This window comes from Ylistrum balloti, unplaced genomic scaffold, assembly GCF_031769215.1.
Source record: "Ylistrum balloti isolate Yb309-2 unplaced genomic scaffold, AGI_CSIRO_Ybal_v1 Utg370388, whole genome shotgun sequence".
NCBI lineage: Eukaryota > Metazoa > Mollusca > Bivalvia > Pectinida > Pectinidae > Ylistrum > Ylistrum balloti.
This window is the reverse complement of record NW_026782269.1, coordinates 146,280-160,924: the sequence shown is the minus strand read 5'-3', so window position 1 is coordinate 160,924 and position 14,645 is coordinate 146,280. Positions and strand designations below refer to the sequence as shown.

Sequence of the window (14,645 nt, the reverse complement as noted above, 5' to 3'; positions counted from 1 at the left end):
TCTAATAGTGGCTGATATATTTTATCAAGAGTAGGCTAACTTACAGATGCATGTAATTTGGAGTAACGATTAAGGTATTCATGTTAGCATTGTATTCATGTAATGTACATGAAAGCATTATTCCAGAAAAATTTAAGTTCCTGTATTTCAGGAAAATGGGTTGACAAATTTGTTTATTTCCTTGATGATTTTTATTATTTTTATCAAAATTGTGTATACTGTATGTAGTGTTTTATTTATTAACCAATATACAATGTATTGTAAAATCACTTCTTTTTATGGTTTCAAAAAATTACTTTTTCGTGGACACTTAATTGATTTCATAGATAAACATAACCTCAATAAATATACTTGTACTGATCTTCACAGGTTTTGGACATATGAATTAGTAGATTAAGTCTACCCATGAAAATAAATAACTTAACAGTAACTTTTTAGGGGTTTCATGAGATATGTTCCCAGTAGATTGTGGTATGGGTAAGAATTGTACTCATTATCAAGTTTTGTATGGTTGTAGTATTATGAATCATGAAAAACATAGCATGATTTATTAATACAAATTTGATCAGTTTCTTCACTGACAACCTGAGAATTAAGCGTGATTTACCAATTGAAATTTTGGCCTTTCATTAACCGTCAGCTGGAAAGCTATTTGTATACTGTTAATCGTGACTTACCCAAACAAATTTTGTTTGTTTATCAACTGACAGCCTCAGATCAATTGGTAATTTTTTATGTTTCTGACTTAGTGAAGGTGAGACTTGGATATTGAGATATGCTGCTTAAACACCATCAAAAGATAATCAAATTAAATTCAACATACAGGGGCCACACTTAATTACAAATTCATCATCACTGGACACAACCATTGAAGTGTTTTGTTTCCACTGGCTTTTGATACCATTTATGTGTTTATAATATGAATGCCTGATGTTCGTTTCCATTTGCAGAAAAAGCTAAACTAAATGAAAGTTATTCAGAACCTTTTTTCACTTGATATATATACCATGTAGAAGTTGAAATCAAATTATTTAAGAAAGCTAGTGTGAAAATTGTCCATATTCGTTGAAAGTTTTTAGAAGGCAGCTGAAAATGGAACAATGATATATTTAGGACTTTTCCATAAGCCAATATTTTTTCATTCTGAAACAAGCATGCAGTATTTAAGGAATAAATGATTGATGTTTGGTAACAAGCCAATCACTGTGATAATTAAAAACATATTTATCTGTAACATCGTTGGTTTTACTTTATTTTCCATTATGATTCAGTTTTACATATAAACACATGTACATAAATATGAGATTTTATGAAACGAGTCTTAGAAGTATATATTTTTGGGAACCTTTGCAAGCAAAAATTTAATTTTCAAGACAAATTTCATAAATTTTGTATGACATGAACAAAGTCAAGCAACTTTTTATCACATCGCTCAGGAAAGTTACATTTTGTTAGGTTTCAAAGTAAAGAGATTGAAGACAAAATCAAATGGAGGTAGCCTTTTTTGTGCAAATTTCAATCCATGACTTAAAAATGATTGTCTAAATTATGTCAACAATCGTTTTCTGATTGGTGCCATCAATAATCAACAAAAGTATGGCTGCCATATTGAACAATGGAGGCTCAAAAACAACAACACTTTGTTGACTTCCTTTCCCACATCCCTACCAATTTTCAACTCAATGGCACCATTAAGAAAAGTTGTAAATATGTTTTTCAAGATGACAGCCTTATTGGATATCAGACTGTCATGGAAATAAAAGTCTTGGTCAGGACTTGAGAAGTTTAAAATAGGTGTTGTTCAGAGAAACTATAATTGTACAATCATATTCCAAAATGGCTGCCATATTGAACTTTGAACAAGGACAGAAAATAACACTTTGTGGACTTGCCTTCCTTAATGCATCTACAAATTTTCCGATTTTAAGATGTAATATTCAAGATAGTGACCATGCGACTGAATAACAACACCTGGTCAGGACTGTCTAGGGAACATTTCATACAAATTTCCGATCAATTCCACTGCTGGAACTTGAGAAGAAGTTTAACATGTAACAAGACATCCCAAAGGGATCTAGGCACCCACCATTGTTTGATCTTTATTCACTTGTTGGATCTTTTCCTTCTGTTCTCTTCTCTGTTTTTGCTCATGGTGATAACTAATCTTTAACATCCACATCCATGATGCCCATCTGGAAGCCCCTTTTTTCTTATCAGTCATGAAACCAACCAAATCGACACAACTAGGGACCAAAGGAAACTTACACACAAAATTTGAGACACATCTAAGCATTAGTTCTCAAGAAAAAGCGATAATAAACTTTCAAAGTCAAAATTCAGGATTGCCACATGTTGGCAATCTTGGTTTTCTGACCAGTCCCAAAATCAAACAGGCAAAACTAGGGACCAAGGTGAACCTACATGTGAAATTGGAGAAAGATCTATGCAGCAGTTCTCAAGAAATGGTGATAACAAACATTCAAAGTCAAAATTCAAGATGGCCATTTGTCTGCCATTTTATTATTCTGATCTGTCTCAAAATCCTACTATATTCTTGTCGGAATGAATAGCTTGGTGAAGGTGAAATTATTTTGTATAGAGGTTAGGTCTCAGCCACCCTGAGGTTGAAGGAGCGGGGCCCAATAGGGGATCTTGCCAAAAGTGGGGGTTCAAAATGGTCAAAGAAGCAAATACAACAGCTTGTATGTGCTATTGGTAGCCTCTGTTGTCGTACATTTACAAATAGGCATTTAAGTTCAAACATGTACATACACAAGAATATAGCACTTTTTGTGCAAAAAAATTTTAAAAAATGTATAGTTTTGTGAAAAATCATTTCTTCTTTTTTTAAGGAAACCAGATATGAACATGCTGAAAATAACATCATCGCAAATACATTGCAAAGAAAAGACAAGAGAGTCATGACCCTTAATGGTTATCTGACAATCTATGAATGAAAGGACAAACCACAGTATTTGCAGATGGTGGTCTGACAAATCTGATGAATTGCCATGATTATATTTCAGACCACATTTGGTTTAAATCCATTCAAGCATTAAGGAAAAATAGCATTTTAAAGAAAAACATAGTTTTTGTGAAAAATCCTCTCTTCATTTTTTTTTAAACAACATTAACTAACTTTACCATTTGAGGCCCTGTCCCCATGTCCCTAGGGGTCAATCAACTTTCTGCATTTAAGAAATAATAACCCATCTGCAACAATGTTTCAGATCAAATTTGGTTGAAATCTACCTAGGCATTAAGAAGGAGTAGTGTTTTGAAGCAAAATATTGACTAATTTCTATTTTCGGAGCCCTGTTCCTAAATCCCTCTGTGTAGAATCAACTTTCTGAATCTAAGAATTATTTGCCAACCTCTACAGAAATTTCAGGCCATATTTGGTGTAAGTAGTGTTTTAAAGGAAAAATTTACGGACGGCGAACAGCAGACGGTGAATGACCCACAACGCTGGGTGATGCACGATAGCAATATTCATCTTGACCCTTTGACATAATAAAAATGTGATGGACACCGAGAAATGTTCTTTTAACATTAAGCAAATTTTCTGAAGGTCAAAATTACAATTTTCTATTGGAGTCCATTAGTAATTATGTGCTAAAAAACCTCTTCAAACAGTACATAATAAATTGCCCAAAAATAGTAATTGTGCAAAGTGATTAAAATTGATTGACAGTATTGCCATGTAAAGGGGAAAACCTGTTTTAGATTGAAGTATTGTAATGGAAACTGAAATAAAATGTTTACACTTGGTTTTATTAGTACAAAGGGACTGTCACCTACACTAATAACCCACTAAAGTGAAATATCAACTTTCAGAATGGCCGTCATGTTCCCTGATATCCACAAAAACTAAATGTTCTTATAACTGTTGAATCAATATTCTATTAAGAATGATAGATTGAAGTTGGTTTACATATTAAACCACCTTATTTGGAATCCAATAAGGCTTCTTCGTCCTAGAATCTGATTGGCTATGTCAGTGTTCGTCTACATCATACAGGATGGTAGTTCTAATTGTCCAAATTGACTTTACCTGATGCTTTGAAGATGACAGTTGGTAGAAAAATCTATATTAATTGAGATTTGTCTTAATCCTTTCAACTTTTAGATGCAAAGGTGTACTGGTTTCCTAATGCATGTAGTATCCTAAATAGTTCAGGAGACTGGCTACCTTGGCACATAACCCCAAGCTTCTCTGTCCACTAGGACACCAGCAATATTAATCCTTTTTGTGGATTAATGGCATCAGAGCTGTCAAGCTGGATCCAAACATTGAACTTTACACTACTCTTGTACCTCAAGTGGATCTCACTTTTGTAGCCAGCTGCAGTAGCATCTAGTTTGATGAATAGTGAATTGGCCCTTCTGGTAAGATATGGCTCATTTTTCAAGTTCTGGTAAGATATGGCTCATTTTTCAAGTTATTTTGAACCAGCCAGCGCCCTATCCTTCACATCTGGCTCTTGTGTTCTAACATATATGGGTCCTAGGTCTATGGATAACACTGAGACAGGTAGTTACTATTCTAGCGACTGCCTTGATGACATCAATGAAATGGTTGGAAGCCAGTTGTGTTTTGAAAAACAGCCATTGTTTGAATCTGCCATGATGTGAGTCCATCCATCTGGATTTAGTTTAGGATTTATCAAGGTTAGCTTTTAGGTCAACATGTTGAGTCTGCATATTTGTTGTCAAATTACGTGATTCTATATCTAGCATAACATCCATAAACCTTCAATCCATGATGTCATCTTTTTCCAGACCATCCATGATGGCTTTTGCAATCTTCACATCATTATCACTTCCAGGAAAAGGTCCCACTGTCCCACAAGAACAGGATCCAAACAGGGAAATTATTTTCAGAAATTGTTATATTTGAAATTCTTTGTTAAATGAATGAATAGCTTAATTAGCCAGGTGAGGAATGCAGGTCCCTTTGGCCTCGTTTTTCTGATCATTTCAAAAATCAAAAGGGCACACTTAGGGACCAAGAGAAACTTGCTTGTGAAATTTGTGTCACATCTATCTAGTACTTTTCAATAAATAGCAATGACAAATCTTCATAATCAAAATCTAACATGACTGTCTGTTAACTGGGAGTTTAGAATATTCTCTCTAAAGTTTTCTGGTAACAATAATCTTTAGATGTCTGAATCCCAGATGGTTACATGTAACCCATTACCAAGGTATATTTTTCCAATCTAAAATTTTCTAGACACATCAGACCACCACAATCCTTCATATACAATTTGGAAGAGATAAATTCTGCACCCCTCTGGAAAATAGCAATAAACACTGAAGTAAAAAATGTTTCAGCATTGATCAGTTCCAAAAGTGAGTAGGAAAAGATGAGGGCAGTGCCATACCTATATATGAAATCTGAGAAAGATCCATCTATAGGCACTTTTCCAGAAAAATTGGTGGCCATTTTGTTTTTGTGAACATATTAAAAATTGACCAGTTGCAACTAGGGATAGAGCAAATGCTACACACAAAATATGAGAAAGATAACACAATTCTCAAGAAATACTGTTTATAAGAACTTTTTACTGATGGACCATTGATAAATGAGGACTAAATCAAGAGGTCCATGGGGCCTGCATTGTTCACCTGGCTAATTCAGTTGTCAATAATTTCCAAAAGAAAGAATAATTTCAGAAATAATTTCCATATTTAGCCTCGGACATGTGCTAAAATGGAAGTCATGTCTCTTGTTTATGAAAAATTGAATTCCATTTGCCAAGGAATGCTTCAGGCCAAACTTTGACAAAAATCCCTGTTCGAAAGAAATTTTAGGAACAGATATCTGGCCAATTTGTCTCCACATCTCTGGCCTCACCACCTTGGTCTTAAGACTCCTGGTTTATACAAAATTGGGTTGCTTTCAGACAAAATTGAATAGAATCATAGCATTTCAGTTCCCACAACAGATGGGATTTCCCCTATTGGCCCTGCCCAACGCACCCCACAGGGTAGAGACCAACAATTAATTCTAGTCAACCAAGGGTACTTAAGACCAAATTCAGAGAGAATCCTGGCATTCCTTCAGAAGGATTTTTAAGAATTGCCCTTTCCCCTCTACTAGACCCTGCCCCAAGTTTATATCAAAAAATGATTTTGCTTAGAACAATGCTTAAGCCCAAAATCCCTATCCGAGGGAGCTAAGACCCATCACTTAAACAAAATTTATTCCTTTCACCAAAGGATGCCTCAGATGAAATTAAGGCAACATCACATCAATCCTACAAGAGTACATGTAGAATTTCCATATTTCTTGTATTTTGCCCTATCCCTCCAGCCCCTAGGAGCTTAGACCTGCCATTTATACAAAATGCCATTTGGACCAGCAGAGCTAAATTCCTAACTGATGAGAAAAGATATAATAATAACATCAAAGTTGTTCGTGATTTGACATATATTTATGCATCTGCCTTTTTATTACCATCAAATAAACAGTAAACATGTTCTACAATTTCCGGAGAAATTCCTCTTGAAACTGAAACAATATTTAACATTGATTCCACAGAAATGAGCACTACAGATTTTCATAACCAATTCTACCTATCACGCACTAGGTAACCGATCCACGGTCATATATGTGTACGTGCAAGGTAGAAAGTTACAACATATATCATACAGATACAAACAAAAAGCTACAATGAATTACACACCTTTTAGGTAACATATTGTAAGCTACTCCACAAGTGAAGTATTTCAGTCATTTTGGTAGTTTTAATAGGCATCTGATAACCAGAACCAGCAGCAAACAAGACCTAAAATATCCATTTCTGTAACATATAGCCCTTACTCATTATCAAAGCTATCCTCTCATTACTTTGTCATAATGTAGTGTACATGTACCTTTTCTGACCACATCAAAGTTGATTTGGACAGAAAATGAGAATGCAGCTGAATGATAGGATTCAAACAAGAAAATGAACTTTCAAAATGAAACAAATCTGCATACAGTTTATTTACAATAAAACTAGTTTTGCATTTACACATTCCCAAAAAAAGTGAAATTTTGTATGAATGTAGCCAAGAGTTAAGTCCTCTTACGATTAAAGATTAAATCTACTTGATATTATTTTAATAAGTTGGACCACATAACAGGATTCAATTCCATGACTCCATAATATTTCAGAGAATGTTTTATTAAAGGATGCATAAGTTTAGCTAACACTTTGTATTTTGCTTTATACCCTATCATCATCTTTCTTGATTCAAGGAAGCAAAATATTAAATTTGAATGACATGTACATGTACGGAATGATATTGAAACTACTGATTCAAAACTTTTTCTGAAAGTGCAAACAAAAACAAACATTTGATCATAAAATGTTGCAGACTATTGTTTCAACTGTGGTGTAATTTGACAAGTTTCTATACACATGCTGATGGTAGGAAAAATTTAAGATATCATTTAACACCAGGCTAATATTTGCTTGGATTAAAGCCGACAGCAAAATAGATACAGAGCAGGTATTGTCATAGTGAAAATACCAAATAGGACTTCATGAAAGGAACTCACAACAAAATCAACAGTTTACAAAATGACCAAGTTTAGTACATGACAATATAACTGTATCAGAAACAACACATTTATAAATAATGGTTTGTCCCAGAGGAGACAAGAATAAGGCAATGAAGATATATCTCTAAATAGATTTGTTTTTCAAACATTACGAAGTAAAAAAATTTTTTATAATCATGATACTCTTCATATATATATATCTATATACCGTATATATGACAATTTGTAGCAATGTTCACTCACACACATACATCTGTAATGAGGTCATAAAAAATACTACAATAAACGTACATAACAAGCATGCACATTTCCAGTTGACCGTGTTATTTCAAAATAACTGGGGTTATAAAATTTGTGAACTAGGTATTTGAAGTATCAGTTGAGTTGAAGGCTAAAAATTACTACATTGAATTTTCTTCTTTATTTTCAAAACAACAAAGTACAACTATCTACAGAAAACATACAGCTGATGTCGTACATCATGGTACTGATAAACAGCCAACACACTGTGTATATAGAGGTACAACAGAAGATGGACACTTCAGATGAGCAGCCATTCTAGTATTATAATGAAAGATAACACTTTAAAGTACTAATATTTACTCTTCATAACCAGTCGACCAAGAAACACGGACCAACATTGATTTAACAATTTGAAATTGTTCAAACCAAATGAAAGAAATTGGATATTACTTTGATTTTTTCTAACTAAATAAACTCTTAAACTCAACTGTACAACTTAAATATATGCAATCATGCAAACCAACAAAATGTCAATGAACATGTGCCAGCAAACAGCAGAAGAGACAAGACTCTGCTAAGAACTATTTCCCAGGATTAATCCACATTGTAAAATAGAATCTTGCAAATTCAAAATGAATTAAAATGACATAAAGATATAGAAATAGAAGCCCTTTACTCAGATGTATTATCACCAACCAAAGAATTAATCTTAACTTTACACAATTGAAACAGAAAATAATTTCACAACCTGGACATTTACTATAGATTTTTTTTGCTACAACTGAAGGCAATACATTCAATGTGGAATCCAATAAGCAAGATGGATTTAACAAAAGGAAAAATAATCTGAGACTTTCTTGTTATGAGAATCAAATACCACATAATACTAAGGTGTCTATGATAAAGAATAAGGTAGCTTCCATGATTCATAGTCATACTTTGATCCAAGCCAGATTAACACAATTTGACATTCTGTACATTCCCTAAATCCCTCCCCCTCCTCCACAAATCTTTATTTCTTGAAATTAAGATGTAAGCAGTAATTAGATGTGAACTTTAAAAAATGAATTTCAGTAAGCTAATCAAGTGTGCCGATATTTATTACCAGATGGGGAAAATTTTTTCAAAAATAAAACATGTTTCTTTGTCTTAAGCCAAAAGTTTTTATAGAAAAACATGGAAACTGTTGTTCAGGATACCATGCTTTCTTTAAATCACCAACAGTTTCTAATCTTGAAAACTTTGTGTGATACATATTTGTAGTGAACCATCATTAAATAAAAGTCTAGTATTGGATTGCTATAATGCCATGAAGGGTTATTCAGGAATCACTTTCTCACTATTGTTATCATCTTTGGTTGGACTGTCATCCTCAGATTTGTCATTAGTGTCTTTATTGGCAGCACAATTTTTCTCTGTTTGTTCGTTAGATTCTTGCTTTGGCTTCTCGTTTGATGCCTCCATTGGCTCATCAGAAGTTTTTTTATGAAGCTGTTGGCTAGATTCATCCATCATTTCCTCATGATGTTCTTTGGTTTCCTTCTGACCTTCCGGAATAACCTCAGATTGTTTCATTCGTTTAATATCTGGCACATAAATGTTTTCATTGGCCTCTTCAGATGCTGATCGCTTTCTATCTTCAGGAGGACGTAAATCTATAACCACTGTACCAGCCACAGGTAGCACTGGCGCCCTTCTGCGAGTGGCTTCCTTTATCTGTCTTGGAGACATCCTTTTCAGACGAACAAAACATTTCTTTAAGTGAAATGTTGAAATATGCCGTGTGTAAGCATTTGGCTTTAGGTTTTTAACTCCACACATTGGGCAATTCCTGACTGATCCAGAACGACACACATGGGTCTTCAGATCACTGTTCTGAGCTACAACCATGCCACAACTGCTGCAAGTAGCATGCGTGCTCAGACAGTGTAATGTAAGTTGTGTGTTGTCTGGGAACTGTTTACAGCAGAAAACACAAAAATTATTCCTCACAAGTCCAGATCCTTTACCCCCTGTAGTAGTAACACTGGTTTTCGGTCCTACAACAACAGTCTTGGGAGCTGGTTGTTTGGGTGGTGGTTTCGCCGCTGCTGTGCTGGATGGGTTGTTGGCTCCTTTGATGAGTACTCCATGGGCAGCCGCCATGTGAATTTCCAGGTCTTTTCTGTTATTGGACAGACTTCCACAGAACATGCATCGTTTCAGCAGCATGCACTCTCCAGTGCTAAGTCGATGAAATTGAAGGAGATGAGTGTACAGGTTTGCCTGGCGTTGGTGGCAGATCCAGCATGTATTGTCTCCTGTGACTGTTGCTGATGATTGTTTAGGTGTGCCAGCATTATGTTGAGTAGCTAATCTGTGTTTGGACAATCCCTGTGTTGTCCAAAACCTAGCTTTACACACTTCACAAAGCAAGGGAGCCATATCGCGATTGAAAACATGCTGGGGTATATCAATTTTGTGTGCGTAGAAAAAATGAATTCTCAATGACATTCTGTCCTTCACATAACCTCCACATATCTCGCATACTTCAAATGTTGGCCCTCCTGCTGGTTTGGGGGGAGGAGGTTTTTTGGTAATGGGTTGCTGAGGCCGTTGCACTTGATTTGAACCTTTGGCCTGCATCAGCAGTTGATTAACTGTTGTATTTCCTTTGTAAGTGACAGGTGGCCGTACAACAACTTGCATAGGGTTCCTCACATTTCGGTTGTTGACAGGTAGTCGAGGAGGATTTCTATTTTGTTGGTTTGCTAGTGCTGTAGCCTGATTGCTGTATACCACTCCTGGAATCTGTGTTGCAGCACGTATTGCTGGCCGCGGCAAATTCTTCTGCTGTAATTGATTAGCTAGCAGAGGTCCCTGTGCCTGGCGGGGTTGTATGACTGCAGGTGGCCTAGTAATATTCCTTGTATTATGATTATGTTGTGGAGCAGTTTTAGGGGCTGGTTTAGGGGCTGGTTTAGGAGGTGGGGGCTTCTTAATTTGGTACTTGTAATAAATGTTCTTCAAACAGTAGTTTATATCTGTGTGATGCGGCGCCTGATTCTGATTGGCTTTAAAATGTTTCATACATTTCCATTTATGATTTGTTAACTTGTTTTTACTATTGTGTTCATAGTAACATAGGCCACATTGCCAGAATGCTGGTTTACTATATACTCGACCAACCATGTTGTGTTCAGATTCCATGTGAAACGAATACTTTGTCCCATCATTTGTTTCAAAGTTACAGTGAGCACAGCTCATTAAACCATGAGGGTTCAAGGGGGGTCGCATGTGAGGATGTTCCTTGTGGAACATCATAACATTTTCCGATTCTGTTTGAAAACCACAGCTACATTTTTGTTGTTTCATTGCCATGTGAGAGAGTTTGTCTTCTAATTCCTTCACAACTTTTTTCATTTTCTCAAGATTCTCTTTTTCTACATCATTCAACTTTCCTGCTTCTTTTTTCTTTGTTTGTACCTGAGTAATTTGCTTGTAAGCAGATTCCTTTACAATATCACTTCCTAGATCAAACAAAAACTTGGAAGGAGCACTCAACTCTGCTTTTTTGTTGACATTACATAATCCCATCCAAAAAGTATTGTCAGGTTTGTGACTTGCAATTTCCCATTTGACTAGATCAATCATTTCCCAGCTGGACAAAGGTAGATCTGCATCTCTTTCAATTGTTTCAATGCCCCTCTGAACACTGTAGGTCTCTTGTTTTTGACCAGACAGTTGCTTTACAGGTTGTGGAGGTGTAAATGTTTTAGACTTTAAGTTCATACCAGCTGCCATAGACGGCTTTTTAGACATGACAGAATTCTTTGGGTCAATCAAATATTGTGTAGAATTTCCAGCAATGGCCGAGGATGAAACTGGAACAAGGACGGACTTTCCTCCAACCATTACAGACTGCATATACTGTGATGTTCCTGTTGAGGTTTGAATTTGATGTATGGGGTAGTATTGTAGTGGTCCACCCTGAGCAGATGTAGTCTGACTGACCACTTGAGTTGCCGATACAATTTGTGTTTTAGGTTGTTGCTGCTGCTTGGCAGGCTTGGAGTTCTGGATATTACTTTTTAAAGAGGTGACTTTAGCATCAGATTTCTGTGGTATATTTTGTGTATTTGTAGGTACTGGCTGAATGATTGTTTTATCTGTAACAACTTCCTCCTCCTTCTCACTTCCACTGTCATCCTCATTTATAGTTATGATAAATTCAGAACCATCTTCATCAGTCAGAGTATCAACTGACTTTGAATCCTTGTTTACCTTTTGCTCTCCTTCTTTTGAACTATCATTCACTTTAGACTTTTCCTCTGCAGGAGCGTCTTTTATTTTGAAATTCCCCTGCTTTGAATCATTTTCTTCACTTGACTCCTCCACTTTAGAACTATTCTGATGTTGATCACCTTCAGAGACTTTCAAAACTTTCTTTTCTGAATCACTGATTATTTGTTTGTCACTTTTTCCAGATGTAGCATTATTATTGGTTGAAGATTCAGGATTAGGCGTGGCTATTTCATCTTTTAAGGAGCTCTGTCCCTCATCACAGACACTCCTATTTTCTTCTGAACTTAGCCTTTCCACACCTGGTTTATCTGTCTCTTGGGCTGTGTTATTCTTGGCATCTCCTTCATTTAATTTTTCCTCCGCTTCATTGTTTAACTTATGTTTTTCTTCATTTTCTCCACTTCCAGGTTTCATTCCATCCATGGAACTCTGAATATTACTGTCCTGTTTATCTTTTGTAGTGGCATCGTCTTGTGTGTCTTTTGTAGTGGCATCGTCTTGTGTGTCTTTTGTAGTGGCATCGTCTTGTGTATTTTTTGTAGTGGTATCGGTTTCCATTGGAGATTCAGCATCATTTGTGATACTGTCTGATTTCCCATCATTAACTTCCACTGCATGCTCCTTGACACAATTATCTTCTGCTGGTGTACCCTCCTTCTTTCCACATTCAGTGATTTCTGTGTGTTTGCTATTTTCCTCATCGCTGGAAACTATGCTGGTGTTAATTCCATTTTCTTTGACAGCATTCTCTTTGGAACTAGGAGCTTTTCCATCGTCAGATTCAGGTACAGCAGCATTCTCATCTGTGCCATTCTGTGATGAAATTTCTTTCAATTTCTTGATAGAAGTGATCAGATCTTCTTGATCTTCAACTTTACCACCGACATGGGCAGGTCCCTCCTCAATGTTTCCATTTACTACGATGCTATCCATTGGGCTTGCAGACATTATCAAAGGTCATGAGAGGGAGGTTACTTAAAGCTGCTGCCTGTAATCAATATAAACATAGATATAATTAACAGTTAAAGCAGAAATATGGTTGAATGCAATTGAATATTACAGAAAAGTTAGCTAACTCATAAAATAAAAACAAAATGAACAGATATATATACCCCTAATCCCTGAACTCTAGCTTTAAATGAATCTATTCTGAGGTATCTAGTGCTTTTTACCCTATTCATTTGGGAAAAGGACCTTTTTGGAAAGATAATTGATAAATTATAAAGGAAATTTTATGGAGTGAAGTATGTTTTGGGAATTCAGTCAGATTAAGAAATCAATACACTTCGGAATGCAGCCTGTATACGCCCCAACAAAGCCCCCAAAAAGAGCTCTACCATATACTGTCCCTTTATATTCAAGTGGAACACACTACTTTAGTGTTTTAAGTTTAAGTTTTCCCTAGTTACTCCAGTTTAATCCCACACTAAAACCTCTTGCATGTTTCCATCAGGGCCAACAAGAGTGATTAACATAGGCTTAAAGCTTTTATTTTTGCAACTGTTGTAAAATAAAGTTTATATCAATAAAATGATGAGATATAAAGTCGTCACAGAACTTGATATGAATCCTTGAAAAGTTGAGTACATTGCAACTACTTTATATTTTACATTCATATCTAAGCAATCTTAGTAAGAAAACAAGTGTATATACGAGGCTTAATTATGAAGTGAAATAATGTCTGCAATGCAAAGACATATTGAACCAAAATTATGTCCCCATGGAAAATAATTCAGAGATAAGCCTCATACTTTTTCTTTTAATCTTTAGGTTTGCATTCTCCAAATCTTGGCCATAGTGCTTTTTATAATGCTTGATATTTATTTTTGTATTGACCGAATTCCTCTCCCCAATATACAACAAATGAGTCACTATGATTTGTGAACATATATTGGCCAGAATGAACTATTTGTTTTAAGTGATAAGTTTTTTCTTCCCCTGCAAAATACCTGCAGATCAAATTCTTTAAAAATTTGAAAGTATATTAAGATTGGAGAGGCATCAGTCCTGCACCTTTTAACCCTCAACCAACTGATTTTATGGATTATACTAGTATATTTTTTTAACATAAAACTCTATTTTTAGGTAGTTGTCATGGCCACACATTGGAAAATATTTTGTATTTTTAACCATTCAATAGTCAATTACTTCCACAATAGCAACAATATATCTATAACTGTAGATTTCAGTATCAGAATAGCAATTTTCCTAAAGACAATATGATTATTATCTGCAGTCTGTATATATTAAAATTCATTAATTGTTTGAAGTTTTGATTTGAAAAGAAATTATAACCCACATGTACTGATTAAGGCTATGTTATAATGATCTAAAATTTTTGAGGTGAAGAGATTCATAGCTATACGTGTATCAAATCATAATGATTCATCATGATCCCTATACCATTCAGTCACTTAAAGCAGTGTACATATGGATAGTCATTTAATAGACCTATGTACATATTGAATGGTCATGACACATTCCCTTTTTTCAACTTTGTAGCCAAAACCTTCAAATTGTGTGCCTCCAACAATGATAACTGAATAAGATAAAACGAGCGTTT

The 14,645-nt window shown here is 35.3% G+C and overlaps 1 protein-coding gene across 1 annotated transcript; it reads right to left on the bottom strand.

The window, feature by feature from the left end:
• Positions 1-6,428: 6,428 nt before the first annotated feature.
• Positions 6,429-13,030, bottom strand: LOC132554254 (MOG interacting and ectopic P-granules protein 1-like; the record flags this gene model as incomplete). The annotated part of the gene is made up of 1 exon (XM_060218561.1): positions 6,429-13,030. A coding segment is annotated over one exon (3,915 nt), but the record flags the coding sequence as incomplete, so codon positions are not given.
• Positions 13,031-14,645: the final 1,615 nt, after the last annotated feature.